The sequence below is a fragment of the Vanacampus margaritifer genome, chromosome 18 (genome assembly GCF_051991255.1).
Source record: "Vanacampus margaritifer isolate UIUO_Vmar chromosome 18, RoL_Vmar_1.0, whole genome shotgun sequence".
NCBI lineage: Eukaryota > Metazoa > Chordata > Actinopteri > Syngnathiformes > Syngnathidae > Vanacampus > Vanacampus margaritifer.
This window is the reverse complement of record NC_135449.1, coordinates 80,001-103,721: the sequence shown is the minus strand read 5'-3', so window position 1 is coordinate 103,721 and position 23,721 is coordinate 80,001. Positions and strand designations below refer to the sequence as shown.

The following is a 23,721-nucleotide window of genomic DNA, read 5'->3' as shown; positions in this document are numbered from 1 at the left end:
TGGTTTGAATGATGGCAACATGTCAGAATGAAATGTTATAATCAATCAACAAATGTTGAGTATGTCCTAAATTTTGGAGTTGAAACTTGAAAAAAAAACAAAACTTAATATACATCATCATATCATCAGACATACATTAGCCGTTTCTTTCTGTCTTTTTGTGTGAATTTTTTTTATTTTTTATGATTGCGCATACTTGGAAGTTGCCGGAAGTGCGACACGATGACGAAATCAAACTCTTCCGGGGTAGTGACTAGTGAGTTCGCCTCGTAGTGCATGTCACGTTGGCTGTCATCACAAGGGACATCCGTTTTCGAAAACTTCGAAGCGAGTAGAAATTCAAGTCAGAGGTAAGAAGAGGAGTCATCGGTTGGCGTTCGGCGTCAAAATGAGCGCGGACGTGCACGCGCAGCTGGCCGCCGTCATGGAGGCGCTCGTGCTCGCCGCCGTGGCCGAGTTTCACAAGCAGCGGCGAGGCGGAAGCGACCAAATCGGCGACCTCAGGCCCGGAGGCGAATCTACGTGCGAGGCCAACGTACGCGGAGAGAGCCGCGAGAAGCTGGTGAGTTCTGACTATCGTCATTGAAACGCCGTTGTACGTCAGCGCGTCCACCATTTTGGATGTGGCTAATCAACTCCTGGAAGTCATAAAGCGTCAATTTTCAAAGTGCGCAAACTGTTCATTCGTGTACTCGTGTAACTGAAACTGTCGTAGGTCACTTTTAATGTGAGGATTACAAATATCTAACCCTAGGACGAGGAAGTCGAATGAGCGCTCCAAGCCAAAAGTGTGTGGACATCCCAAAATGTTGGCTCGAAATAATGTATATGTGAAAAATGTTGACGTCACTTGCTGATATGAATCGTCACAAAAAAATCACATCTCATGCATGTATGGTGCATTAAATCTCACGTGACGTGAACGTCTGTCCCAGGTGTGCTTTGCCACCATATTGGAGACGCTGGCCAACGAAGCTCTGGGCAAGATCGTCAACATCGTCGATATGGTCAAATCGAGACGTTGCGGCAAGCCAACCCGTGGCGGTGGCGACGGCGACGAGACGCCGCGGGTTGCCATCATCAACGTCCTCAAGAAACCCTGCTTGGGTACGTGCTGAGCCCCGCCCCTCGTAATGTCACATCTAAGGAAGCTAACTTGCCTTCCGTCTGCCCGCACAGAGGCGGAGCACTCGTATGACGTCCCTTCCCTGGGTAGTGGCACCAACGCGCCGGCTCAGGTAAGCCCCCACATTCGACCGGCCGCTGCCACACTTGGCGGCCCTCGCTGATGGATTTGTGGAAGCAGGACGAATCGCCGGACCGTAAGCCGTCCATCCTGGCCGCCAGCGACCTGGACGCCATCGCTGAGCGTGAGAACCCCGCCGCACCCACAACAAAACCTCCACTCGGGAGTTCCTCCACATACGAACCCGTCTGTCGGACAAATGTTTTGCTTTGCTTTGTGAGCGATGATTTGAGTTTTGGAGTCAACTTCATCATCAGTGCAGGGAATTGAAAAGACGTGAAGGTCGAACCCTTTTAATGGAACCTCGCTTCACTAACTTTTGCTTTGCAAAGCAGTTTTGCGCCTCCTTTTGGTGCGACTGTCTGGCCGTCACCACCACAATTGGGTTCTTGTCCTTTTTTTTGTCTCCTAGCAGGCGGCGGACCGGACGCCGAGCCGTCCGCCAGCTGGCACTTGTGCGAGTCAGGGGCCGTCGCGTGGGAGCCCGAGGCGCCGGGCGGCGCGGCCGACAAGCCCTTTGCCTGCGAGCTCTGCGGCCGCCGCTTCACCCTGAGACACAACCTGCGGCGGCACACCGACAGCCACATGGGCAGCAAGTCCTTCTGCTGCGGCCAGTGCGGCAAAGGCTTCACGCGCGCCGCCACGCTCAAGACCCACGAACTGGTCCACACGGGCCAGAAGCCCCTCAAGTGCCAGTTTTGCCCCAAAAGCTTCCGGCACCTGGTCAACCTGAAGAACCACGTGCGCCTGCACAGCGGCGTGCGGCCGTACGCCTGCGACTTTTGCGCCAAGACTTTCCGCCAGAAGGTCAACCTGAAGATCCACCGGCGCGTGCACACGGGCGAGCGGCCGTACGCGTGCCGCCAGTGCGGCAAGGCCTTCAGCCAGCAGAGCAGCCTGATCACGCACGGCCGCACGCACTCGGGCGAGCGGCCGTACGTGTGCGACGTCTGCCGCAAGAGCTTCAACAACAACAACAGCCTGAAGCTTCACGTGCGCGTGCACACGGGCGAGCGGCCGTACACCTGCGACGTCTGCCTCAAGACCTTCATCCAGGGCAGCCACCTGCGCACGCACAAGAGTCACGTGCACGCCGGCAGAAAGCTCTTCATCTGCGACAAGTGCGGCAAGGCCTACGCCAACGGACGCAACCTCAAGACGCACAAGTGCGTCTATGCCTGATGGCGGCCCCGACACGCCCGAGAGCCACGTCTTCCTCTTTTGATTGCACACCTGCTGACTTTTTGTTGTCAGAATTTCTTGGCCAGACGATGTCGGTAGCGGATGTGACGGGGCTGCCCGATGGCGTCGGGGTCCTCGGGCGCCCGCCGATGGCGTCCCGCTACGCGATTGGCAGGAAATGAGCAAGATGGCGTCCACGACTGCGGTTGCCCCGGCAACTGTCGAAGCGGGAATGTTCCGCGGCTAAAGCGGATTGTGGTTTATGGTTGTTATTGTTCTTGATTATGTTGTTTTTGGAAGAAAGAGTTGGCATGATGCAATCTTGCGGCCCGATCACATCTAGCTAGCGACGCGACACGGCCGAGCGATCGGCACGTCTGCCAATCGGAGGCATATTGGGCCTTATACAGAAACATTATGGATTTTTCATGTCATTTGAAGTTTGTTTGTTTCATTTATTTTTAGTTTTGAGAGCAGGTTTATTAGCCATTGTTTGTTTTACTTTAGTATTTATTTTCTTTATGTTCTATGAGTATTTGTCACCAAGTGTTTTGTACTCAAGTAAACTTAATTCTTCTGTCTGGAATGCTGAAATAAAAACGTTTCACATGATATGAAGCCCAAAGATCCACGTAAGGAAGTAGACGAAAGACAGTCTCGTGATAAATTTGTTTCACAAATGTAAGCTGTAGTATTTGTAAAAACATGAGGTTATACTCCAACTGTTTGTCATGTGGCTATATAGAAAGTTACTGATTATTTTTCTTTATTTCTGTTGTCTTCAGCTGCGTTTTTTTCCTTTTCGAATCCGAGTTTGAGAAAATGGAAACCAGCATTTTGAGGTCGGACCGGATGCAGTGCGACCTCCTGCCGCCAGCGTCGCTGTCTACATCGTGGCGGTCGCATTTGAGTCAGTTCGAACTTCGAGTTTAGTTTGTTTCCGGGTCGCGGAGTCGATACACGCGTGCGGAACGCTTGTGTTTTGTCTTGGACCTGAGCACACTTCACCATCATTATGGCTCCGGTGAGTAAGAACCTCCACAGAACTCAAACGCCATGTGCGGTTGCTTTTTGGTGAATTGATCTTTTGAACGACGTCCATCTTGTCAACAGCGTGGCAACTTTCTCGGTGCCTTCCCAAGCTTCTGATTCATCTGATTTCACGTGACGTCGTTTTGGTTAAAACCAACAAATAATACATGCAGAGCTCTGTGGGCTTGTTTGGAACTTTAGGCTCCTAAGGCCGTCACGTGCAAAAAATACAAGAAGGAAGCCAAAACTGAGCCGTAGTGCACCACAGTCTGAGGGCTCTTCATTTTCTGTAAAGGAGAAATATTGTGCATTATTTCACCATTTGGAAGAGTTGTCGTGTGGCGTCATCGCAACTCTGGGCGCTTTGAAGCAGCTCAAGTCAAGTTCATTTGTATAATCATGGGAAAAGTCTCAAATTGTTTCTTAGGGCACAATGACTAAAACGACTAAAGTAAAGCGAGCTGTAAAACGGGCCCAAATTCAATGCCAGGAGGCAAATTGCAACTAAATACCACAATAAGAAAAATAAGTCGTAAATTGAGTTATTTCTGCAAGTTTTCCCTGCCTTTTTCTTTTCTACACGTGTTGTATTAAAGTTCTCTTGGCAGAAAATTCTCACTCTGTGGCGCTTTGCTACACTTTAAAGGGATATATTTTTTTAGGGGATCAACACATCCGGTTTGATGGAGGAATCAAGTCGTCCGAGTGAGTCATTGGCATACTTTAAAATGACAATTTAAGAAGAAAAAAATGCCAGCCACAATTCAGGAGTCTTCAAAAAGAGCCTTTCAATAAGTTGTGAGCTAATTAAAATAAAAACAATATTTTTTCTTTATAACTGATAAAGTGCACTGAAAAATGATTCCGCAGCAATTGTAAAAAGGAAAAATAGTTGTGGTTTGTTGATGAAGAAAAACGATGCGGGCGAAAGAAGCCACCGCGCTTGTTTGTGCTTTCCCGTGTGTGACCTCCGCCCATCGTTTGTCGGTGGCCAGCCGCAGTCGCGCTCCAAGAAGCGCCGGCCGTCGTTTCGCCGGCTGCTGAAGACGAGCGGCATGAAGCTGGACAACAAGCTGAAGAACCGGCAGATGAAGCGGCAGAACTGCGACAAGAAGCAACGCAAGGAGCACAAGCGGATGCGGCAGGCGCTCAAGGGCGCCGCGCTGGCCACGCCACGCCCGCTCGACGTCACCGCCAAAAGGCCCGGTGAGTCCAACCGCCGCCATGTCGGCCGAGCGCGAAGCTCATGTGCCGTGCGTCTGTCAGAGGAGGAAGAGGAGGAGGAGCACTTCCTGGAGACTTTGCCCACCGACATGATGGACGACAGCGACCTGCAGCAGATGTCCGCCTTCCTCAGCAGGGACCTGTCGTCGTGGTAAAGGCCGGCGCGCACACCCACGCGTGTGCGTGCACGTCGCATGTCTTGACGTCACTGCGTGTGTCTTAGTGGGCCGGTGCACGGCGCCAAGAAGCGCAAGTCGGAGGTGGTCCGTGGGTACGAGAAGATTCCCAGGAAGATGGCGGCCCTGCCGGAGGAGGAAGTGGTCCACTTGCTGCCCATCAAAGACAAGACGCGACTCATCCCGCAGAGCGTGCACAGAGGTGACCTCGTCCGCATTCACGCTCAAAAAGTCAGCATCGGGGTCAAAAGGTCAAAGAGCAGGCACAGCCCTTATTCCAAAAAGCCATTTTTCATCTTATTGCAAGCTTTGACCCTTAAATATTGGCAAATGTTCTTCAATAATCATTCAGGCTTCAAGTGTCAATCGTACCTCAGTAAATGTTCTCATACAATCGGCTGGAAAATTTTAAATGCAAGTTTGTTGTTGCAATGTGTTTAGCGAACGTCCCGTAATCTAGCCAGATGCACCCATGTGCTTGGGGTCTGCCGTTGTTTGGTGGACCACTAGAGGGAGCCCACTTGTGCCGTAGCAGCAGCAGCAGCCGCAACCTTTTTGGAAGGGAGAGACACTTTTCGGGGAGTCTTTTGTGCTACGCACGTGTGGAAATAAAACCAACAATCAAGCATATTTGCTGACTTCAATTACATTTAATAACCTTGATATTGTTTATATGTGAAGACCTCGATCATTCGGAAAGTGATCACAATCAATACGTTGTTTCTGTCAAACTTATAAATGATCACTTGTAAGACATTCCTAGAACGTGTCAATGTCCCGTCACGTTGGTGACGCCTGCACTTCGGACGGTTGACAAATTTGACAGCTGCTGCCGTCGCTCGTCTTTTGATGCGCTTGTGTTGGTGCAGTGGTGACCAAGCAGCCGGATGAGGAAGAGGAGGAGGAAGAGGAAGAAGAAGAAGCCACACAGGAGGCTGAAACGGGTACGGACCACCTTCAAACTTGCCGCCATCTTGTGACCGCAATCGTCGCCATAGCAACCAAGGAAGCTTGCCGTGGGCTTTCCTCGCAATGGCTGTCAATCACGTGGCCCCGCCCTTTTTCCCAGGAGGGGCGGAGCTAGTGAATGGGCCGATGCTAACGCCGGCGCAGCAACAGGAAGCGAGGATGTGCAAGATCAAAGACAGGAAGTTGACCATTGCGCGCCTGGCGTCGTCTGCCATCGCCGACCCCGTCAACAATGTAAGACCCGCACGCCGGCACTTGTGTGCGTGCGTGAGAACTGACTTATGTGTGTGTGCGTGCAGATCAAGTGCGTGAAGCAGCTGCGCGGCATGCTGATGGAGGCGGACCCCAATGTGGCGGTGACGGTCCGGAAGCTGGTGATGGTGTCCTTGATGGAAGTCTTCAAAGACATCTCCCCCACCTACAAGATCCGACCTTTGACCGCCGCCGAGAAAGCCACCAAGGTAGCGCATGGCGAGGGCAGGTGGCGGGCGGTTCCAGTGCTTGCTGATGTCATTTCCACCATGACATCCGTCATCTCAGGTGAAGAAGGAGACACAGCAGCTGCGAGAATTTGAGGAAGGCCTGCTGAGTCAGTACAAGTTGTACCTGGAGGATATGGAGCAGATCATCAAAGGTAGGCCGGCAGGCAGCCATCTTACGTTGCCAAACGGGTTTTTTCCTTATGAGAGCCTTGCAAAGGGCAAACGTGACTGTTTGCGTTCCGAGTCTCAATGTGGTGACGGGCAGAGGTCGTCAGGTTGACCTTTTGCAGCCAATTGGTTCACTTGATGCAGATGAATCTTCGAGTAGCACCTGCAGGGAAACCTTACAAAAGAAAATGGAAATGAAATGTAAATCATGAAACAGAAAATCATGTATTCAAGTGAGTGGCAACGTAAGATGGCCGCCAGTGGTGAGCAAGCGCCATTGACAGTCCATTCATGCGCAAGTCGGTGGCTGGCCGACGCTTGCGGTTCGCCGACATGCTTTTCATTTTGCAACTTTGTATTCACTTCAAATATTTCGTTTTTGTTTAGTATTTGTTTTGTTTTTATATGGAGTGTTTGAGTGACAAATGGAAAAAAAAGGCGAGTAAATATGATGTAATTAATGGAAATCAATCGAGTGACCTACTTTGTTGCATGACTACAAACGTCAGTTGTTCAAATTCAAACGACCCCGAAACGCCACATATGATAAGAATTGACGACGTCAGCTGACTCGCGCACCAAAAACAATCAAGTGCAACCTAATTATTGTCTGGAAACTTGTGAAGGAAAAATGCGATTGTCCCGCTTTGGATGTTTTTGTGTGTGCGCAAAAGCTCACACGTGGATTTGTGGTAAACGTGCGCGTCACGTGCGCGTCATGTGCCAGTCGCCTTCCTTTGTCCGTTTGCGGCGACGCCTGACGCGCGTTTGCGTGCAGACTGGAAGCAGCAGAAGAGCAAGCGCAGCCGTGCCGTGCCGGTGGACTCGTACTCGGGCCTGGCACTTGTGGCGGTGCGCTGCCTGTGCGAGCTGATGCTCGCCATGTCGCACTTCAACTTCCACAACAACATCCTGGTGGCTCTGGCGCCGCTCGCCAACGACGGGACGGTGAGCGCTCGTTCCGTCTCGCCCGCCGCCCTTTCCCCGTTGGCGCCGTCTGACCCGCGTCTGCGCTCAGGTGTCGGACATGTGCTGCCGCGCCTTCGCCCAGCTCTTTCGCCAGGACAGGGTGGGAGGGGCCTCGCTGGCCGCCGTTCGAGTCATCTCGGGTCTGCTCAAAAGTCTCAACTACAACGTCAGGCCTCAGGTGAGCCACACGCACACCACAGGAAGTCGTCACCTTTCGATAACATGATTCACATTCAAGGCAAGAGGAGACCGAGCAAATGTTGGCGTGACGTGACCCCCAACGCGGCATGTTTCATTCGGACATTTTGTTGAACTTCCACGTTGACGTTTTCAGACAATACAGATGACAGCACGTGACATGCGTCGTTGACCGTTGCTTCTTTCGAGTCCCCTTTTGGATGGGTGGATCTGCCACATCCAATATGGCTGAAGTTGGTGTGTGCGTGTGCAGGTGCTGCAGACGCTGCTGAGTGTGCGAATCCAGGAAGCGCTGGTCAAGAAGGACGTGAAGGACATGACGCCCGCCGTCAAGCTCATGCCACACAAAGACAAGAAGAAGAATCTGTCGCGCATGCAGCGCAAGGTGAGGTCGCGTGAGGTCACGTGAGGTCACCGCCGTCGCCAAGCAACAACAAACCCTCTCCGTTTGTTTGTGCAGTGGAAGAAGGCGGAGGAGAAACTGCAGCAGGAGCTTTTGGAAGCCGAAGCCTTGGACAGCAAAGACAAGAAGATGAAAATGGTGACGGACGGCTCGTCTGACACCCCCAAAAAAGTTTTACTTTAGCATTCCACATTTGTCGCAATTGATTCCAATTTGCAATTTTTGGGAACCTTTTTTGGGGTGAGGACGTAAACGCTTTGATGGCAAGTCATGTGACATTTGACAAGTGCGGCAAATGGATTGTTGACGATTCCTTCCACACGTTAAAAGTCTGCAAACGGATTTCAGTTTTCTGTCGTCCTCTACCAAAAGCAAATAAACGCACAAAAAAAGTCCAAATGGATCTTTTGCTTGCCAGATGACGCAACAATTTCAAGTTGAAGCAGGCTCGAACCTGCAAACCAGCGGTCGGGAAGTCGTTTTCACTCGGCGCCACGACACTCGTCCTATGCAAATGAGCACGCGTTGATTGATGACTTTTTTCCCTCTTGTTTGTCTTGCAGCACTCGGAGACGCTCAACATCGTCTTCCTCATCTACTTTCGAATTCTGAAGAAAGCGCACAAGTCGGTCCTCCTTCCTTCAGTGCTGGAGGGGCTGGCCAAGTAACACACACGCACGCACAAGCTCATAGCCACGTGCGCACACACTAACTGTGATGTCACTTCCTGTCAGTTTCGCCCATTTGATCAACTTGGAGTTCTTTGACGACCTGCTCAATGTGCTTCAGAGTCTGATCCAATCAGGAGTGAGTATGATACAGACCCCGCCCACTCGTCTGTGTCGGGAACACGCCATTCATTTGATCGCTGGCTGCCGTGCAGGATCTGACCAATCGGGAGAGACTTCACTGCATCCAGACCGTCTTCACCATCCTGTCAGGTCAAGGTGCGTGTGCGTGTGCGTGCGTGCGTGCGTGCGTGCGTGTGCGTCGCGGCAGGAACTCATACGAGTGTTTGTGCCCGGCAGGCGACGTCCTCAACATCGACCCGCTGAACTTTTACTCGGAGCTTTACGCCATGTTGCCGCGGCTGCATGCAGGTGGGTGCTCGAGCAGGTCACCATCAGTGGGCGGAGTCTGCAACCGTCCGCTCGTTACGTCAACACTTGCACAATCGTGAAACATCGGCCACACGAGGCCTCGGCCAGCTGGACATTGATTCTTTATCCTCTCTGAGTGAAGGTCTCCAGGTCCGAGTGCGTTTGTTATACTGCCCCCGTCTGGCCAAAAATGAGCAGCACATTGGGACAAGAAGCATTTTTTTTTTTTGCTTTATAAAATGTTAAGAGAAAAAAAAAGTTTTCGGATCATTTTGATGGAGATGATTTGTAATGCGAGCGTTTTGGCGTGCAAACGAGTTGAAGCGGTCCGACTGCGCAAGTTTTTCCTTTTTTCTTTTTTTTTTTTTCTTTACGCCGGCATCCCCAAATTGTAGCGCTGACGAGTCTGTTCCTGCAGGTGCTCCCAACGATGACATCATCATCGTGCTGCGCTGCCTGGACGCCATGTTGATCCGCCGCAGGAAGCAGGTCAGCCTGCAGAGGGCGATGGCGTTCATCAAGCGACTCAGCGCGCTCAGCTTGCACGTGCAGACGCACGCCAGCGTCGGACTCCTCGCCGCCGCCAGGGCCGGCCTGCACGTGAGTGTGTGTGTGTGCGTGCGTGCGTGCACGTTAATGGATTTGTGATTTGCGTTTGCTGTCAGTCGTTCCCAAGGTGCGACTTCCTGCTGGATAACGAGGTTCAGGGCAGCGGCTTGTACTTGGCCGAACTTCACCATCCCGAACACTGCAACGCTCACAACACCGCCTTGTGGGAGCTGCACACACTGCAGGTAAACATGCACACGAGTGACCTTTGCGCCTGACCTTTACACGTGACCTTTGCGTGCTGTACGCGCAGAGGCATTTCCACCCGGTGGTGCGACGGCTGGCGGCCCATCTGAGCGTCGGCGCCCCCAGCGAAGGCGTGTCGGCGCTCCCGCTGGAGCTGAGTCGCAGGTTGGTGCGCGGCGCCGTCTTGCGCCATCTGGTTGCTATGGTAACGTTTGTCCACGTCCCGTCCAGGTCACCGGTGCAACTGTTTGAAGATTATGATGTCAAAGACATGACCTTTAACCCCCCAGTGGCTCCGCCCAAACACAAGAAGAAGGTACGCACATGCGCGCGAACACCTGTAAGACGCGCGCACACCCAAAAGTCACATTTGTATTTGTGCTTCCAGGAAGTTTTCCGAGCGGATTGGTCGCTGCTGGATGGCGAATTGCAGCGACTTGTTGACCACGTCCTGAGCGCCAGTCAGGAGGCGGAGCTTGATTTTTCTACAATGCACAAACACTGACACACGTCCTGTCCTGTCTTGTAAAAAATGATTTGAGTAAAAAGTTGTGATTAGTTTCATACGTGACGACAGCTGCTGATTGGTCGCCGTGTGTGCGTCGTCCTTCACGACATTTGTCGCACGTTTTCCTTCCAAGTTCAACAAATCCGCAAAATGTCGAGCGAAGGCCGAATGTCGCCGGCACGTTGTCGAGGGTCTGGTCACGTGATCTCGCCGCGTCGCCATCGGCAAAGCGACCGGTCGCACGCCGACCCGCCGTCCGTCCATGCGAGCGTGTCGGAAAGCTTCCCTCAAATGTTCTCTGGCACTTTGTTTGCGTCGGGTCGCCATCAGCGCGTTGGAACCATCTTGGAGGCGGCCAGCGTGGCGCTGGCGAAGGTTTTTTGAATTGCGTGGAGGCCGACAAACAAATTCCTGACGAGACAGAAAACGGACGATTCCGCGGGCAGACAGACGACACGCCACATCGCTGGCTTAAGGCACACCTGTGCACTCATCATGCTTTCTAATCAGAATGTCTGTGGGGGCTATTTGAGACAAATCGGCCTTTTTGATCTTTGAGGTTGAAAGTAAACTAAAAAAGTCATCAAAATATTAACATTTGCAGGAAAGGAAACATTTTGACAGCATGAAATGCGGAGACCAATCTCATCAAAATCACAATATGTGTATATATAGATATTGTTTATGCTCGAGGCGCCACCTGCTGGCCAGTGGGTGACATTGTACCAACTCATGCGGAGACTTTGCTAGAAAGTCTCCGCATTCCACAATCGTTGCCGCCAAAAACCAACCAGCACACACACACACACACACACACACACACACACACACACACACACACACACACACATTCCAGAGCAGCTTGACGTGGTGTGTATGTTGGCCGACCAATCACGTTGGAGCGTCGCAAGTCTGAATGTTTTCCCATTTTGGGTCAAAGTCGAGCAAGACTGTGCGCGCGCGTGCGTGCGTGAGAGAAAAAAAGGTGATCAATCGGTGGCCCCTCCCTCACATGTTTTTTCTCCTTATCGGGGGAGGGGGATGTCAGGGGCTGCTCCTTTTTAGGATTTGATGACACTCCGTCCGATGTTTGGCTTCTTGTTGCGTTTCTCTTTTGACGCACGCACGTTTGAGCAGGAAGTTGCCTCGTGTGTCCTTTCTTTTCCTTTTAAGGAGATGCAAGTGTGCGCGCTTCCATCCTGACCTTCGACCTCAATCGTCTTCATCTGCACACGTGACTACATTACCCACAATCCTCAGCAGCAGCATCTTAAGGTCGCCACAAGCCAAAGCAGGGCGGCGGGGGCGCGTCCAAAAGGTGCTCGGTGTCAATCGCAAGGTCAGCGTCAGGTCTGCGGACCTTATTGAGGACCAGACAAGGTCGACAACTGATGAGCACTCAGACCAGGAGGACAAGCAGACGTGCAGAACAAGTTGGACCGCAACCAGGAGAACAACCGGGACCAAGACAAGAAGCTGAAGGATTTTCATCTTCAAACGTCTTCATGATGAAAGCGTCACCGGGCCCGGCAGGTGGGAGGAAGTCCCCGGCGCACGCCATTGGCCGACTCCCCCGAGGCCTGCCCTATAAGGAGCCGAGCGGACCGAGGAGGCCGGAATCGGGGTGCCGCTCCTTGTTTGGCTGGATGAGAGGAAGAGGAGGAGGAGGATGAAGAAGAAGAGGAGGCTTCTTAAGGTGTCTCCTCGGACGGCAGCCTCACTCGCTCGCCCGCCCGCTCACTCGTCGACCTTCTGACCTGCCCCTTTAACCAGCAGCACCACAGTAAGATCTGCAAACTCTTCTTCACATCCTCCTCAAATTTGCATCTTCTTCACCACCTGCATGCTTGCTCGCTCGTCTTCATCACAGTTTCCTCATCCTCATCATCTTAACACGTTTGTTTCCCTGTGATCTCGATCGACGTTGGCCGCCGCTTCTCGCTCGTCTCCGTGGTCGAGGCCAGTGATGCGTTTGCAGGCACGGAGGAATGTGATGCCCAAATATGGTGCACACAGCTGAGAGGTGTATGGGGGGGGGGTCACGACCACCGCATGCCCAAATTAGGAAGTTTTCCCAGAGTTGAGGCCAAACCTGTTCCAGCGGACTTGGACTTGGACTTGATGTTGTATGCGGCTGTCGTGTGTGTGTCCCTCAGCGTGGTAGCCCCGCCCGCCTGCAGCCATGTGCGACGACGACGAGAGCACGGCCCTGGTGTGCGACAATGGCTCGGGACTTTGCAAAGCCGGATTTGCCGGAGACGACGCGCCCAGGGCCGTCTTCCCGTCCATCGTGGGCCGGCCCCGCCACCAGGTCGACAAACCTCTCCTCCTTTTTCTAATGCTGCTGCTGATGATGATGATGATGACGATGACGATGATGCTGATGTGTGTGCGCCGTCAGGGTGTGATGGTGGGCATGGGCCAGAAGGACAGCTACGTGGGCGACGAGGCCCAGAGCAAGCGAGGAATCCTCACCCTCAAGTACCCCATCGAGCACGGCATCATCACCAACTGGGACGACATGGAGAAGGTGGCGCCCGCCGCCGAATGCGCCGCCGCCGCCGCCGCCGCCTCCTCTCAATGTGCTCTCCCGTTGGCCTGCAGATCTGGCATCACTCCTTTTACAACGAGCTGCGCGTGGCCCCCGAGGAGCATCCCACCCTCCTGACCGAAGCGCCGCTCAACCCCAAGGCCAACCGGGAGAAAATGACGCAGGTGAGCGTCCACACGCACTCGCTCGACCACACGTGACTATTTTGCATGCCCACCGTCCCATTCAGGGTCGACATCTTCTGCCAGGCGGGGCCCATTTTGTGTGTGTGTGTTTTTCCCCTGCCGGTCACGTTGCAGCATATGTCGGCGTTTGTCCTCGGGGCAGCCTGTTTTCCACGTCTCTGTATTCCAACACAGGTGAGGATCGTTATCGGGCTTCTCTGGCTTGCTGATGATTGGAATCACCTTGAGAATAGGGAAACTATGGGTGTTGTGCCCCTCCCCCGAGGACCGCGGTTGTCATAGAAAGTACTTGTCGAACCCGCGTCAGGCCGCAACTCGCTGGCTTGTGTCCCACTTGAACTTTTGGTGTTGCTTGCAGATCATGTTTGAGACCTTCAACGTTCCCGCCATGTACGTCGCCATCCAGGCCGTCTTGTCCCTCTACGCCTCGGGACGCACCACAGGTGCCCCCCCCACCCCCCCTCCCGCCCGTGCGCGAGCGCGAGCCGAGCGCGCCTGACCTGACCCGACCCGACGCGGCGGTTTCCTCCTCTCCTGCTTTCAGGCATCGTTTTGGACTCCGGGGACGGCGTGACCCACAACGTTCCCATCTACGAAGGTTACGCTCTGCCGCACGCCATCATGAGGTTGGACCTGGCCGGACGCGACCTCACCGACTACCTCATGAAGATCCTGACCGAACGCGGATACAGCTTCGTCACCACGGGTACGTGAGACTCCGCCCACTCATCCCTAACCCTTTCCAGACCAAACATCCCCAAAAGTTTTTCCCCAACGTGATTTGAAGACAGGCTAGAAATTATGGGGAGGTTTGTCTCCAAATTATTCATACAAATACATTTTAAAGTGTAAACTTTTTCATCTCGCATTTTTTTTTACATTCCCAAATTTGCAATTTGTGTTTGTTTATGTTGTGTATTGATCATGATCGCTCACACACGTCAAATATTTATGTCTCAAGGCATGTCGTTCCTCCTCCGTCCACGAGGAGGCAGTGTTGCCGTCTCCGGCATCTCGTTTAAAATTGAAAAACAGAAAACGAGCCTTCCGTGACGTGTTTATTTATTTCACACAAGTCGGGAAATAAAGGACAAGCCTAATTGGTTTCCCTCGCGCTTGTTTTGCCTTCACTCCCAAGACACTCTTCTTCCTTTTGTTATTCCGCTGCTGCTTTAGTGGAGTAGAAGAAGAAAATGTACCAGTTACAAGAAGAACGACATAGAACTTGTTTTGTCAAGGCAACATAAGCTCGAGGGTTACTCGGCCCGTATTCTGTTTCCTGACTTGTGTAAAATAAAGGCAGACATTATGGAAGGGCCCATTTTCAATTTTTCAATGTGAAATTTGAAAGGAGAAATAAGAGACGACTCGTTCACGTCCAATGGAGACAGCAACGCCTCCTTGTGGACGGAGGGGGAACCTGAATTTTTGACGACGTGTGTGAAGGTTTTGAAAACAGCGTGATGTTAGTCTAAAAAATAAAAGCGCGTGCGCGCAGATCCACGAACGCACATTTGACAGCTCACAAGCAGAATGGATTGTTTACAAATGAAAAGTCATGCAAGATGGACAATCCAAATACATTTAAAAAGAAGACACGTGAAATACACAACTATGTTTGTGTGAATAATTTGGAGACAAATCATAGCCAAAGTGTCAAAAAAACTAGCTCCGGGCCACTTTCTGGACCTGGATTTGCCGCCCGTGTGTGTCAGTCTGCTGACTTGAAGCTCCCGCCGTTTTTTTGTTTGTGTTTTGCCGGCGACCTCAGCCGAGCGCGAGATCGTGCGCGACATCAAGGAGAAGCTGTGCTACGTGGCCCTGGACTTCGAGAACGAGATGGGCATGGCGGCCACCTCGTCCTCGCTGGAGAAGAGTTACGAGCTCCCCGACGGCCAAGTCATCACCATCGGCAACGAACGCTTCCGATGCCCCGAGACGCTCTTCCAGCCCTCCTTCATCGGCGAGTGCGGCCGTCCGCTTTCGTGCGTGCGTGCGTGCGTGCGTGAGTATGCGTACTAACGGCGCGCCGTGGCCGCAGGCATGGAGTCGGCCGGCATCCACGAGACCACCTACAACAGCATCATGAAGTGCGACATCGACATCCGCAAAGATCTCTACGCCAACAACGTGCTGTCGGGGGGCACCACGATGTACCCCGGCATCGCCGACCGCATGCAGAAGGAGATCACCGCGCTGGCGCCCAGCACCATGAAGATCAAGGTGACCGCGCACGCGCATGCGCGAGCGAGCTACACGCGCACACAAAAAGTCACATTTCCAGGCAACAAATGTCAAGTTGGCCAATTGCGCTAAACCTTGTCAAATTTGCACCTGTGAGAGAGAGAAAAAAAAACAACAAAGTTTCCAGAAGCGAAACTGCTGAAGCCCAACTTAGCAAATTGTTTTGGAGCTCGCTGGCTTTGTTGCTGCTGCAGCGCAACCAGAGAGGTGTAGCTTGCCATCTGGCCAGCAGGGGCCCCCAGAGGGCCAACAGATTTCACACAAAGCGCATATGTTTCACATTAGCAGCGCAGCAATGACAATTCCCAAGTCTCAAATTCCCAGGTGTGAGTCAGGTGTGTTGTGAATAGTAGGGAAGGTTGTTGTTGAGCCGGCAACTTTTGAAGCGCTTGCAAAGGTAACAAAAGGTGTGTCCCGCCCATTTAGATCATCGCCCCCCCGGAGCGCAAGTACTCGGTGTGGATCGGCGGCTCCATCCTGGCGTCGCTGTCCACCTTCCAGCAGATGTGGATCAGCAAGCAGGAGTACGACGAAGCCGGCCCGTCCATCGTCCACCGCAAATGCTTCTAGAAGAGGGCAAGACCCGCCTTTGGCATGCCATGTGCTTTTTTCTTTTCTTTTCTTTTTTTACATTTGAGATGAAATAAAGCTTGAGCGCCGTCAACGATGATGTCATAGCTGGGGGCGTGGTCTCCAGATGAAGGCCAATAAAAAAAAATCTCAACTTTTGATCATTGGTCACAATGTCGATCAGCTGCATCTGTCTCAACTCGTCATTACTTTTTCATGCAATCGGATTCAAAAATACTTTCAGACCAAAACAAGACATGATCGTAAATTGACCGTGCACAAACATCAACTGATTTCATTGAAGAAAATCTGCTCAAATGTTGTCTAGCAAGTCAGAGCAGATGTTTTCAAATGCCTCATTAAAAAACTAAACAAAAGACACCATCAGTCTGCTTTCACGGAGCACAAATTACAGGTTGGACTGTTGAGAGGATGACATTATTTTGTCAAATTTCAAGTGTGTGGTGTGCAAGCACATACACATATATACGGTTGCCAACAATATGTGTACTAAAATTGATGAAATTCATACATAAAAAAAAAAAAAAGTCATTTCCAATCATATACAACGGAATTGAAACCGAAACTGAAAATTCCAAATGGCCCTTCTGGGCTTGTAAACCTCCCTTCTTTTTCACCATGTATATTAAGGAGTTGTTTTTTTAACGACCATGTATAAAGTAAGGCGTTTTTTAAAAGATGACCATGTGCCATTAGGTGTCTTAAAAAAATACCATGCAGCCTATATAGTAAGTTTTTTGTTTGCTTTTTATTTATTTATTTTTTTAACAGCCATGCGATGAGTATTATTTTTTTTCCTGTTTTCTGGCTCACTTAGGTTTCTTGCTAAAGTTAAACTAAAAACAATGACGCACAATTAATGGTGATCAAGTGGGTAGGGCAGAACACGTTTAGTGATGGAGGTTGGGGGAAGAAGGGCTTCCTTACATTTTTGGACTAGTCGAAGACCATGTGACATATTAAGATGGAGAACGTTTACGCGTCAGTTGGAATACAAAAGTCGCGGCGACTCAGAATAAGTGGTCGAGAGGTAAAAACTTTGCCTGCGGTTTAGACGACCAGGTTCGAGCCCCGCAGTCCCCTTAATTTACACCTCAAAAATGAGCGCAAACTCCGGCAACGTCAAGCCGTCCTGCTCATTTCCTTGCATACGACTTCTCATCCAAACACACGATTCGGACCACCGGCGCGGCGCGTACCCGTGTAGTGCAGCGTGGGGCTGCTGAAGCTTCCGGTGCCGCGCCTGAGCAGCAGAGGTTCCAGTCGGTGGAAGAGGAGAAGATGTCCCGTCGCCAGCGCTGCCGCACACGCCTCGTCGTCCTGCCGCAGCCTCTTCATGTACCTGACCGGACCAGACGGAACATCAAGCGGCGTCGCGGGTCCAATGGAGCGGCGGATCACGCGTCAAGCGACCTCATTCTGGAGACGAAGCCCAAAATACGCTGGGACGCGACGAGACGTGAAGGCGAAGACAGAAACTTCTTCAACATGGCTGAAGAGTCATCCAGTTTCTTCTGCACAAACTGGGAAACAACAAGACCAGTTTGTTTTGTACACGCACGCGTTTGTTCGAAATAGGCACACGCACATCCGCCGCTCGCCGCTTGGTGGAATTGGTCGCTCAACCATATATTATTCAGCACGACCAAGATGACGTTTTGATCAGGACTTTGTCAAAAGGGCAAAAGACAAACCTTCAAGGTGAGTCAAGCCAATTCTGTAGCAGAAAAGCACAGTTTTATTCTAGTTGTTATTTGTTGCCAAAAAGTGATGTCACGAGGTTGATCAGCGGGCAGATTTGAGGGAGTTTGCTTCAAATCGCTCAAATACAAAGGAAATGCGCTTGTACTCAACTCAAATGAATTACACGCCATGCGGTCTTTTCAGCTTTCACCATTAAAAGACTCACTTTTTGACGACTTAATAACGACCTTCTTCTTTTCCTTTTCCTTCTTATTTTTCTTCTTTTGCCCATAGCGCGTTTTCGCCACCTACTGGTTAGGAGTGTGGACCACATTGTTGTAATATTTCTTTAATGCTTATGCGTATTAAATACATAAACACCTATGAACTTTGTCTGCGATATCGAAATTCTTTGAAGTTCTTCCTCTTCTTTAGCTGCGTCTTAAGCATTTGGAATTAGCCTGCTGTGTGTCCCGCACAGGAATAAGAACCTCATTTCCCATAAGTCATTTCGGTGTTTCGATCCGCGTGTGACACTTCCCTCGTCTTTCCTAATCATCATCATGTCAGTCTTCATGGATTTAAACTTGACTTTCTCGGCAGATAAAAGCAACATGCAGCAACTCATCGACATGGCAGCTCATCGTGAGTCTCACGACACTAAATTGGACTAACGCGCGTACATAAAGTCTAGTTCAACTGTCGACAGCGAGCTAGGCTAACGAAGCTAACAGCCAGTACGCACGCACGCACGCACGCACGCACGCACGGAACGCGGTCTTCAATGAATCAATCCTTTATATGTATACTGTACTGTAATATTATTAATAGATCAACAAAATGTTGCTTTCGTGCAGTTGGTTTCTCCACAGTAGCCGTCAACTACACGTTTGAGCCCACAAGCAAAAAGAAACAGGCGAGTCTGTCGATCGTGGCTTCATCGATGCAAGCAAAATTGCAAACTGTCACGTGATTGTATTTGTTTGCCTGCAGGCGATTCCCACACCCAAGCCGATCGATGAGCTCATCGGTCAGCTGCCCATCGTCCAGGTAAGTAGTGAGCAATTCTCTTCTCGTTTTATGTGTGTGTGTTCACACTGCTACTACATTTGTTTTGAGTTACTGTGTGTGTGTGCGTGCGTGCGTGTGTGTGTGTGTGTGGCAGGGTCGTTCTCGACCAATCCGAGTTCTCAACAGACTGACGCTGGTGATGTCAGAGCTGAGTCACTTTGTAAGTAGTCCGAATTGTCCCCCCCCCCTGCACAAAAAACACTTGATACAATGCCTACATGTGTGTGTGCAGAGGCCAAATTCTACAGAGTATGCCAACTTTGACCTGCTGGCGGTCCAACCAACTACAGAAAAAGTTTTTCACGTGAGAAGTGTAGACACACACACACATCCCCCCCAAAAAATAAAACCTCCCTTTTTGAGATTTGTGTTTGTTGCTGAAGGCGGCGTGCACGCAGATGGACGTGGACGTCATCAGTGTGCCGATGACGGAAAAACTTGCCTTCTTCTTCAAGAAAGCGCCAGTCAACATGGTGACGTGTTGTTGGTATTTTCAAACTCGCAGCCAATCAAGTGGACTGAGTGTGTGCGTGCGTGCAGGCTGCCGAGAGGGGTTTGGCCTTCGAAGTGTCGTACGCTCCCGCCATCCGAGACGCCACCATGAGGCGCTACACCATTGCTAACGCCATTAGCCTGGCGCAGGCCTGCAAAGGGAAGGTGAGGATGATGATGATGATGATGATGACGACATCATGATAAACATGACCATGATGGCCGCCATTGTGTTTTTTAGAACGTGCTGGTATCCAGTGGGGCGGCCAAGGTGCGCCCCCCCCCGTCGCTTCTGTCGTCCATTGTGTCTTTTTTTTTAATGACATGTTTATTTGGGTGTTTAGCCTCTGGAGCTGCGAGGACCTTATGACATCATCAACCTGTATCCTTGACCCCGCCCACTGCCCTTCTGCCTCCTCGCAAGTGCATTTTCCTGACGCGTCCTCAGATGCTCGTTGATTGGTCTGTCCGACGAGGCCGCCAAGCGCTCCGTGTCCTGCCGGTGTCGCTCGCTTCTGTTGCATGCGGGTAGGTGGTTAAAGTGGGTGGAGCTTACATCGCAGGGGTGCCGCTTATAAGTTGACTTGTTTTTGTTGTGGCAGAAACCAGGACGACGGCGAACGGTGTCATTTCCACCAAAAAGTGCTGCGATTCGTCCCCTGGTCAGCAGGAGGCTCCCTCCCCTCGTACGTGATGGCGGGCTTCTCAGAAGGGGTGGGGCCTATTAATAGATTTTGTTCTCCTCAGCAGGCTACACGGACCAAGGCGGCGCTCCCGCCGCCAAGCGACTCAAAAGTCAGCTGACGGACTGAGTGTGTGTGTCCCCGATCTTCTCAATTCCAACTAGCAGGATGCTACGCTAACAGACCGCTTATTGTTTTGTTTTTTGATTGCAGCACATTAAAGTCATATCTGGACAATAAAAGGTCCTACTCGATTTCCTTTGAAAGATTTGTAATGGTTTTATTTTGACAAAATGTACACTGATTGTTTTCTTCTTCAAGCAAGAGGAAGCGCTCTCCAAAAGGGTCACAATGTATTTGAACAGAATTTCAAAAAAAAAAAAAATATATATATATATATATATTAAAAAAAAAAGGAAAGAATCCCATGTGAAAAGGGCTTGACGGTGTCCGTCAGCTGGGACCAATTCCAGCTCGTCCGAGTGAAGTGCGTTGAAGGAAAGCGCTTCCTCCGTTTCCTGTTAGCGTCGCTCGCCATCAACTCGACCAATCAGTAGCCTGGATTTGTCGACGGCCCGCTTCCCGCAGGCATCATGTGGTTGATGTGACCCTGAAAGACACGATTAAGTCATCACCTGGGTGTGGCTTACACATCTCAATAATAAGCGAAGTGCGCATTACATTTGCACATGCGTGGAAAAAAAGCGAGGCTTCCAAACTAGTAGTCATTTGAATGGCGTAGATTTAGCGTGGTGACAGTCTTTGGAAAACTGTACACCTTAAAGCTTGCAAGTCAACGCCCCAAAGTCAGTAAAAGTTTAAAACACATTCAATAAAAAACAGCAACTTTCTAGCGGTTGAAATGTTACAAATTAGAGCTCATCCCATTGGATTCAATTCATTTTCAATGACCGTAGCTTAGCTTAGCCTACCCACAGTGCATCACGCCGCTACCCATAATGCACCTTGCTGTCGAGATGCGCACTTGGCTTATTGCGCCACACTTAAGACGCATGCGTGGCAAATCTGTGCATTATTACGTGCACGTGTGTGTGTTGCGGTTCTGTTCTGGTACGGTACCGGCTCGCCTGCGAGACATCTGAAGCAAGTGAGTGGCGGTCTGAAAACGGACACCTGCACGGAAACACACAGTCACATGTTGCCATCGTCTGAATGAAACGTCGTCATAGAAACCAGAACTGACCTGCTCCCCTCTTTCCGTTTGCCCGCCCCTCTTCTCGTCCTCCCGATGAGTTCGAAGCAAAGCGGGAAGTGTTTCCATTGGACCGCCACCGTCCGTAAGTCCCGCCTCCAAACGGACCCGCTTCTTCTGCACCAACATTTCAACACACGCCAGAATAGAAAAAGACGTCACGCACATGAAATAATAATGATGACAATATGACGTTACCGACATTTAGTGGAGCACGCGCTTGTCACGCACCGGTCTGCAACTCCAAATATCCAATTCCGGCTCCCAACATCTCTTGACGAGCTGCTCGCGTTGCATGCTAACGACGGCTGGTTAGCCCGAAGTTAAACTTGAGGCTAACATCAACGGAAAAGGAAAACACACGCTGTTGTCAGATTTCCATCGATCGTCCGGCTTCGTTGTTCTTTCCTGTGACCTACCGCAGGTCGACTGCCTGGCCGAGTTGGACTTCAAACTCCCTACGTCACACAAACATCACTTCCGGTGAGCGTAACCTCCTTCAAATTAAATGACATAGTAGGACTTGGTTGACGACTTCATTTAAAAAATACCTACTTTCCACCTGAAGTTGTAATCCAATTAGCATTTTTATATGCATACTAAGGATCGGCGTTGTAAAAGGCAAATAAAGAAACACAATCTGTATCGGTCATTGTTGATGTATAAAAGCGACACCGGAACAGTTTTTTCTGACGGCCCATGAAGACGTCGTCACAGTGTCAAACGATGTGATTTGCCAAGTCAGTTCGATGTAAACACGATCAGATTGCCTGTAATGTTCTGCCTTGTGTTATTCAAGAAGTCACACAGGAACATTTATGTTGCAAGCTCATCTTTTATTCTCTGACAGACGTTCGTCTCTTGGCTCAGCACGTAACTGCACACAAATAAGGCTATACTGCCGTCTTGTGGACAAATTGTATAACTGCTATCATTACGTTCTCCTCTGCAGTGACGCTTTTTTGTCGAGAGGTGGCAGCAGAGACTTACAGAAATCTTTCAACTTCTCGTCAGTGAAGACCTTCAAGTGACTAGAAGACAAAAATGACAGCAAGCCCGAACTGAATTGAAAAAACAGAGATGATATAAATAAATAAATAAACTCTTTGTGCAATTCTGCTCCAAATTATTGACATTTACTAGAGTTGTCCATTTCGCCCCAAAATATAAAATAATCAAAGTAGAAATGTGGCCCAGTTAAATGTTGTCAAGTAGATTTTTGAGGTTTGTTAAAGATGCTTTATTTGGAATTCGAAAGGCTTGATCACTTCATTTGGCGTGGAGTCCCCCCCCCTTTTTTTTTTTAAAAAAAGAAAAGTTTATGATATGTTTATTTTGTTCCGTTAAATTGAAGATGCGTTTGAATTTGATCTTGATGACCGCCGCATCCCAATTTTCAAGATTTTCCACATCATGGCACTGATTTTGTACTTTTTTGTTGACTGGAGTTTTGTTGTTCAGCTTTTACGTCGCAAAACTGTTGAAGCAGTTTCAAGACATGTTTGATCTTGGTCATGTTTTTTTTTTTTTTTTTTTAGCTATATGACAACACCCTCGCATTCAAACGCGGGTGTTTGGACAAAAGTGTCCCGCGATGTGTCAGTCAGTCTCAAGCGCAACGCAAGAACTTTGTTGACAAATCAAGTTAAGGTTTGCTTCGTTTTGTTACTTTGTCTTTTGTTTTGGTTTGGTTTTCCTTGTTGTCATTGCGGTCCTTGTGTCTTCCAATCAGCACTTTGTGTCCCCTCTGTCATGTCCAAGTGTTTGTCGTTGACTCGTTAGTTTGCTCCTATTTAGTCCTCCTGCCTTCCTTGTTGGATCGTTCGTTTTTGTCTGTCAGTCGTCCTGTCCTCGCTTGTGTGGTTTTTGTTACTTTGCCTCTACTTTTGGGCTTTTGTTTTTTTCACATTCCTAGTTTGCCTTTTGCTTGTTCTTTTGCAACAAAAGCTCTTTTTGTTGAACTCCTGCAAGCCGGCCTGGCCTTCCTGTATCCTGCATTTGGGTCCTCGCACCCCAAATGTAACAGCAGCAAATGAAACCAACTGTTTGGGATGTGAAACAATTCAATTGCATCAACTCATCTCTTGTTTCAAGTCTGATTTGACTTGAAACGAAGTGGAGCAAACCGGAAATTGTCTTGACTACGCCAACTTCACATTTGCCGCCAAAAACCTCCGCCCTGCTTGCGACTTGCGTTCAACACGTGCTGCCATCTTTGCCTCATGGCGACCATCCAGCAACAATTAAAAAGTGAGAAAACATTTCAAGGTCGTCTGCTTCAACATTGACAAGAAAACAAACACAAGCTCCTGCAAGACAAACAAAGCAAAAACAACACAAAGCGAGAGAGTGCCAGGTGCTGCAAAACGCACGCGCGAGAGTGCCAGTAGCTGCAACGCGCACGCGCACGCACAGTGTCCCATGACCAGGGATTAGAATCCTCTGAGGGAATTCTGCTGCTTGAAGATCATCTGCTCGTCGTCCATCCCACACGCCAGCTGGACGCCGTCTCGCGTGCGCATGTGGAACACGCACGCGCGTGCACACACGCCTGTT

The 23,721-nt window shown here is 50.3% G+C and overlaps 6 protein-coding genes across 15 annotated transcripts; 4 read left to right on the top strand and 2 right to left on the bottom strand.

Annotated features, from left to right (window-relative positions):
- Nucleotides 1-197: 197 nt before the first annotated feature.
- LOC144038714 (uncharacterized) lies at nucleotides 198-3,040 on the top strand. Of its 2 annotated transcripts, none has more exons than XM_077551407.1 (5): nucleotides 198-562; nucleotides 936-1,107; nucleotides 1,180-1,238; nucleotides 1,307-1,370; nucleotides 1,659-3,040. In XM_077551407.1, the coding sequence occupies exons 1-5, from the start codon at nucleotides 389-391 to the stop codon at nucleotides 2,426-2,428; spliced, it is 1,239 nt and encodes a 412-aa protein (XP_077407533.1). In that variant the 5' UTR covers nucleotides 198-388; the 3' UTR covers nucleotides 2,429-3,040. The 2 variants fall into 2 exon arrangements, with proteins under 2 accessions (XP_077407533.1, XP_077407535.1); XM_077551409.1 differs by having other exon boundaries at nucleotides 201-562; nucleotides 1,662-3,040.
- A 261-nt stretch (nucleotides 3,041-3,301) lies between these two features.
- noc3l (NOC3-like DNA replication regulator) lies at nucleotides 3,302-10,510 on the top strand. The gene is made up of 21 exons (XM_077551400.1): nucleotides 3,302-3,452; nucleotides 4,456-4,666; nucleotides 4,727-4,835; nucleotides 4,908-5,062; nucleotides 5,730-5,804; nucleotides 5,930-6,063; nucleotides 6,129-6,290; nucleotides 6,370-6,463; nucleotides 7,258-7,427; nucleotides 7,498-7,626; nucleotides 7,900-8,031; nucleotides 8,107-8,187; nucleotides 8,613-8,713; nucleotides 8,784-8,856; nucleotides 8,933-8,996; nucleotides 9,078-9,149; nucleotides 9,568-9,749; nucleotides 9,815-9,943; nucleotides 10,012-10,109; nucleotides 10,176-10,260; nucleotides 10,333-10,510. The coding sequence occupies exons 1-21, from the start codon at nucleotides 3,444-3,446 to the stop codon at nucleotides 10,447-10,449; spliced, it is 2,382 nt and encodes a 793-aa protein (XP_077407526.1). The 5' UTR covers nucleotides 3,302-3,443; the 3' UTR covers nucleotides 10,450-10,510.
- Nucleotides 10,511-11,364: 854 nt separating this feature from the next.
- On the top strand, nucleotides 11,365-16,161 carry acta2 (actin alpha 2, smooth muscle). Its single transcript, XM_077551411.1, has 9 exons — nucleotides 11,365-12,235; nucleotides 12,609-12,763; nucleotides 12,854-12,982; nucleotides 13,057-13,167; nucleotides 13,547-13,631; nucleotides 13,733-13,894; nucleotides 14,960-15,151; nucleotides 15,230-15,411; nucleotides 15,859-16,161. The coding sequence occupies exons 2-9, from the start codon at nucleotides 12,635-12,637 to the stop codon at nucleotides 16,000-16,002; spliced, it is 1,134 nt and encodes a 377-aa protein (XP_077407537.1). The 5' UTR covers nucleotides 11,365-12,235; nucleotides 12,609-12,634; the 3' UTR covers nucleotides 16,003-16,161.
- A 591-nt stretch (nucleotides 16,162-16,752) lies between these two features.
- On the bottom strand, nucleotides 16,753-18,001 carry LOC144038723 (uncharacterized). The gene is made up of 3 exons (XM_077551429.1): nucleotides 17,933-18,001; nucleotides 17,437-17,546; nucleotides 16,753-17,365 (listed from the first exon to the last, which is right to left on the bottom strand). The coding sequence occupies exons 1-3, from the start codon at nucleotides 17,996-17,998 to the stop codon at nucleotides 17,182-17,184; spliced, it is 360 nt and encodes a 119-aa protein (XP_077407555.1). The 5' UTR covers nucleotides 17,999-18,001; the 3' UTR covers nucleotides 16,753-17,181.
- Nucleotides 18,002-18,196: 195 nt separating this feature from the next.
- Nucleotides 18,197-20,206, top strand: rpp30 (ribonuclease P/MRP 30 subunit). Of its 3 annotated transcripts, none has more exons than XM_077551417.1 (12): nucleotides 18,197-18,351; nucleotides 18,564-18,622; nucleotides 18,700-18,756; nucleotides 18,872-18,937; nucleotides 19,010-19,081; nucleotides 19,161-19,250; nucleotides 19,318-19,434; nucleotides 19,511-19,540; nucleotides 19,614-19,651; nucleotides 19,718-19,797; nucleotides 19,872-19,955; nucleotides 20,020-20,206. In XM_077551417.1, exons 1-12 carry the CDS (start codon nucleotides 18,270-18,272, stop codon nucleotides 20,079-20,081), a joined length of 837 nt encoding a protein of 278 aa, XP_077407543.1. In that variant the 5' UTR covers nucleotides 18,197-18,269; the 3' UTR covers nucleotides 20,082-20,206. The 3 variants fall into 3 exon arrangements, with proteins under 3 accessions (XP_077407543.1, XP_077407542.1, XP_077407544.1); XM_077551416.1 differs by having other exon boundaries at nucleotides 20,017-20,206; XM_077551418.1 differs by lacking the exon at nucleotides 19,511-19,540 and having other exon boundaries at nucleotides 20,017-20,206.
- LOC144038722 (uncharacterized) lies at nucleotides 20,207-21,701 on the bottom strand. 7 transcript variants are annotated; one of them, XM_077551422.1, is made up of 5 exons: nucleotides 21,585-21,701; nucleotides 21,397-21,500; nucleotides 21,157-21,282; nucleotides 20,993-21,086; nucleotides 20,207-20,562 (listed from the first exon to the last, which is right to left on the bottom strand). In XM_077551422.1, the coding sequence occupies exons 2-5, from the start codon at nucleotides 21,460-21,462 to the stop codon at nucleotides 20,474-20,476; spliced, it is 375 nt and encodes a 124-aa protein (XP_077407548.1). In that variant the 5' UTR covers nucleotides 21,463-21,500; nucleotides 21,585-21,701; the 3' UTR covers nucleotides 20,207-20,473. The 7 variants fall into 7 exon arrangements, 6 of the variants coding, with proteins under 6 accessions (XP_077407548.1, XP_077407549.1, XP_077407553.1 ...); XM_077551423.1 differs by having other exon boundaries at nucleotides 21,033-21,086; XM_077551427.1 differs by having other exon boundaries at nucleotides 21,033-21,086; nucleotides 21,157-21,279.
- Between the last annotated feature and the right edge of the window lie 2,020 nt (nucleotides 21,702-23,721).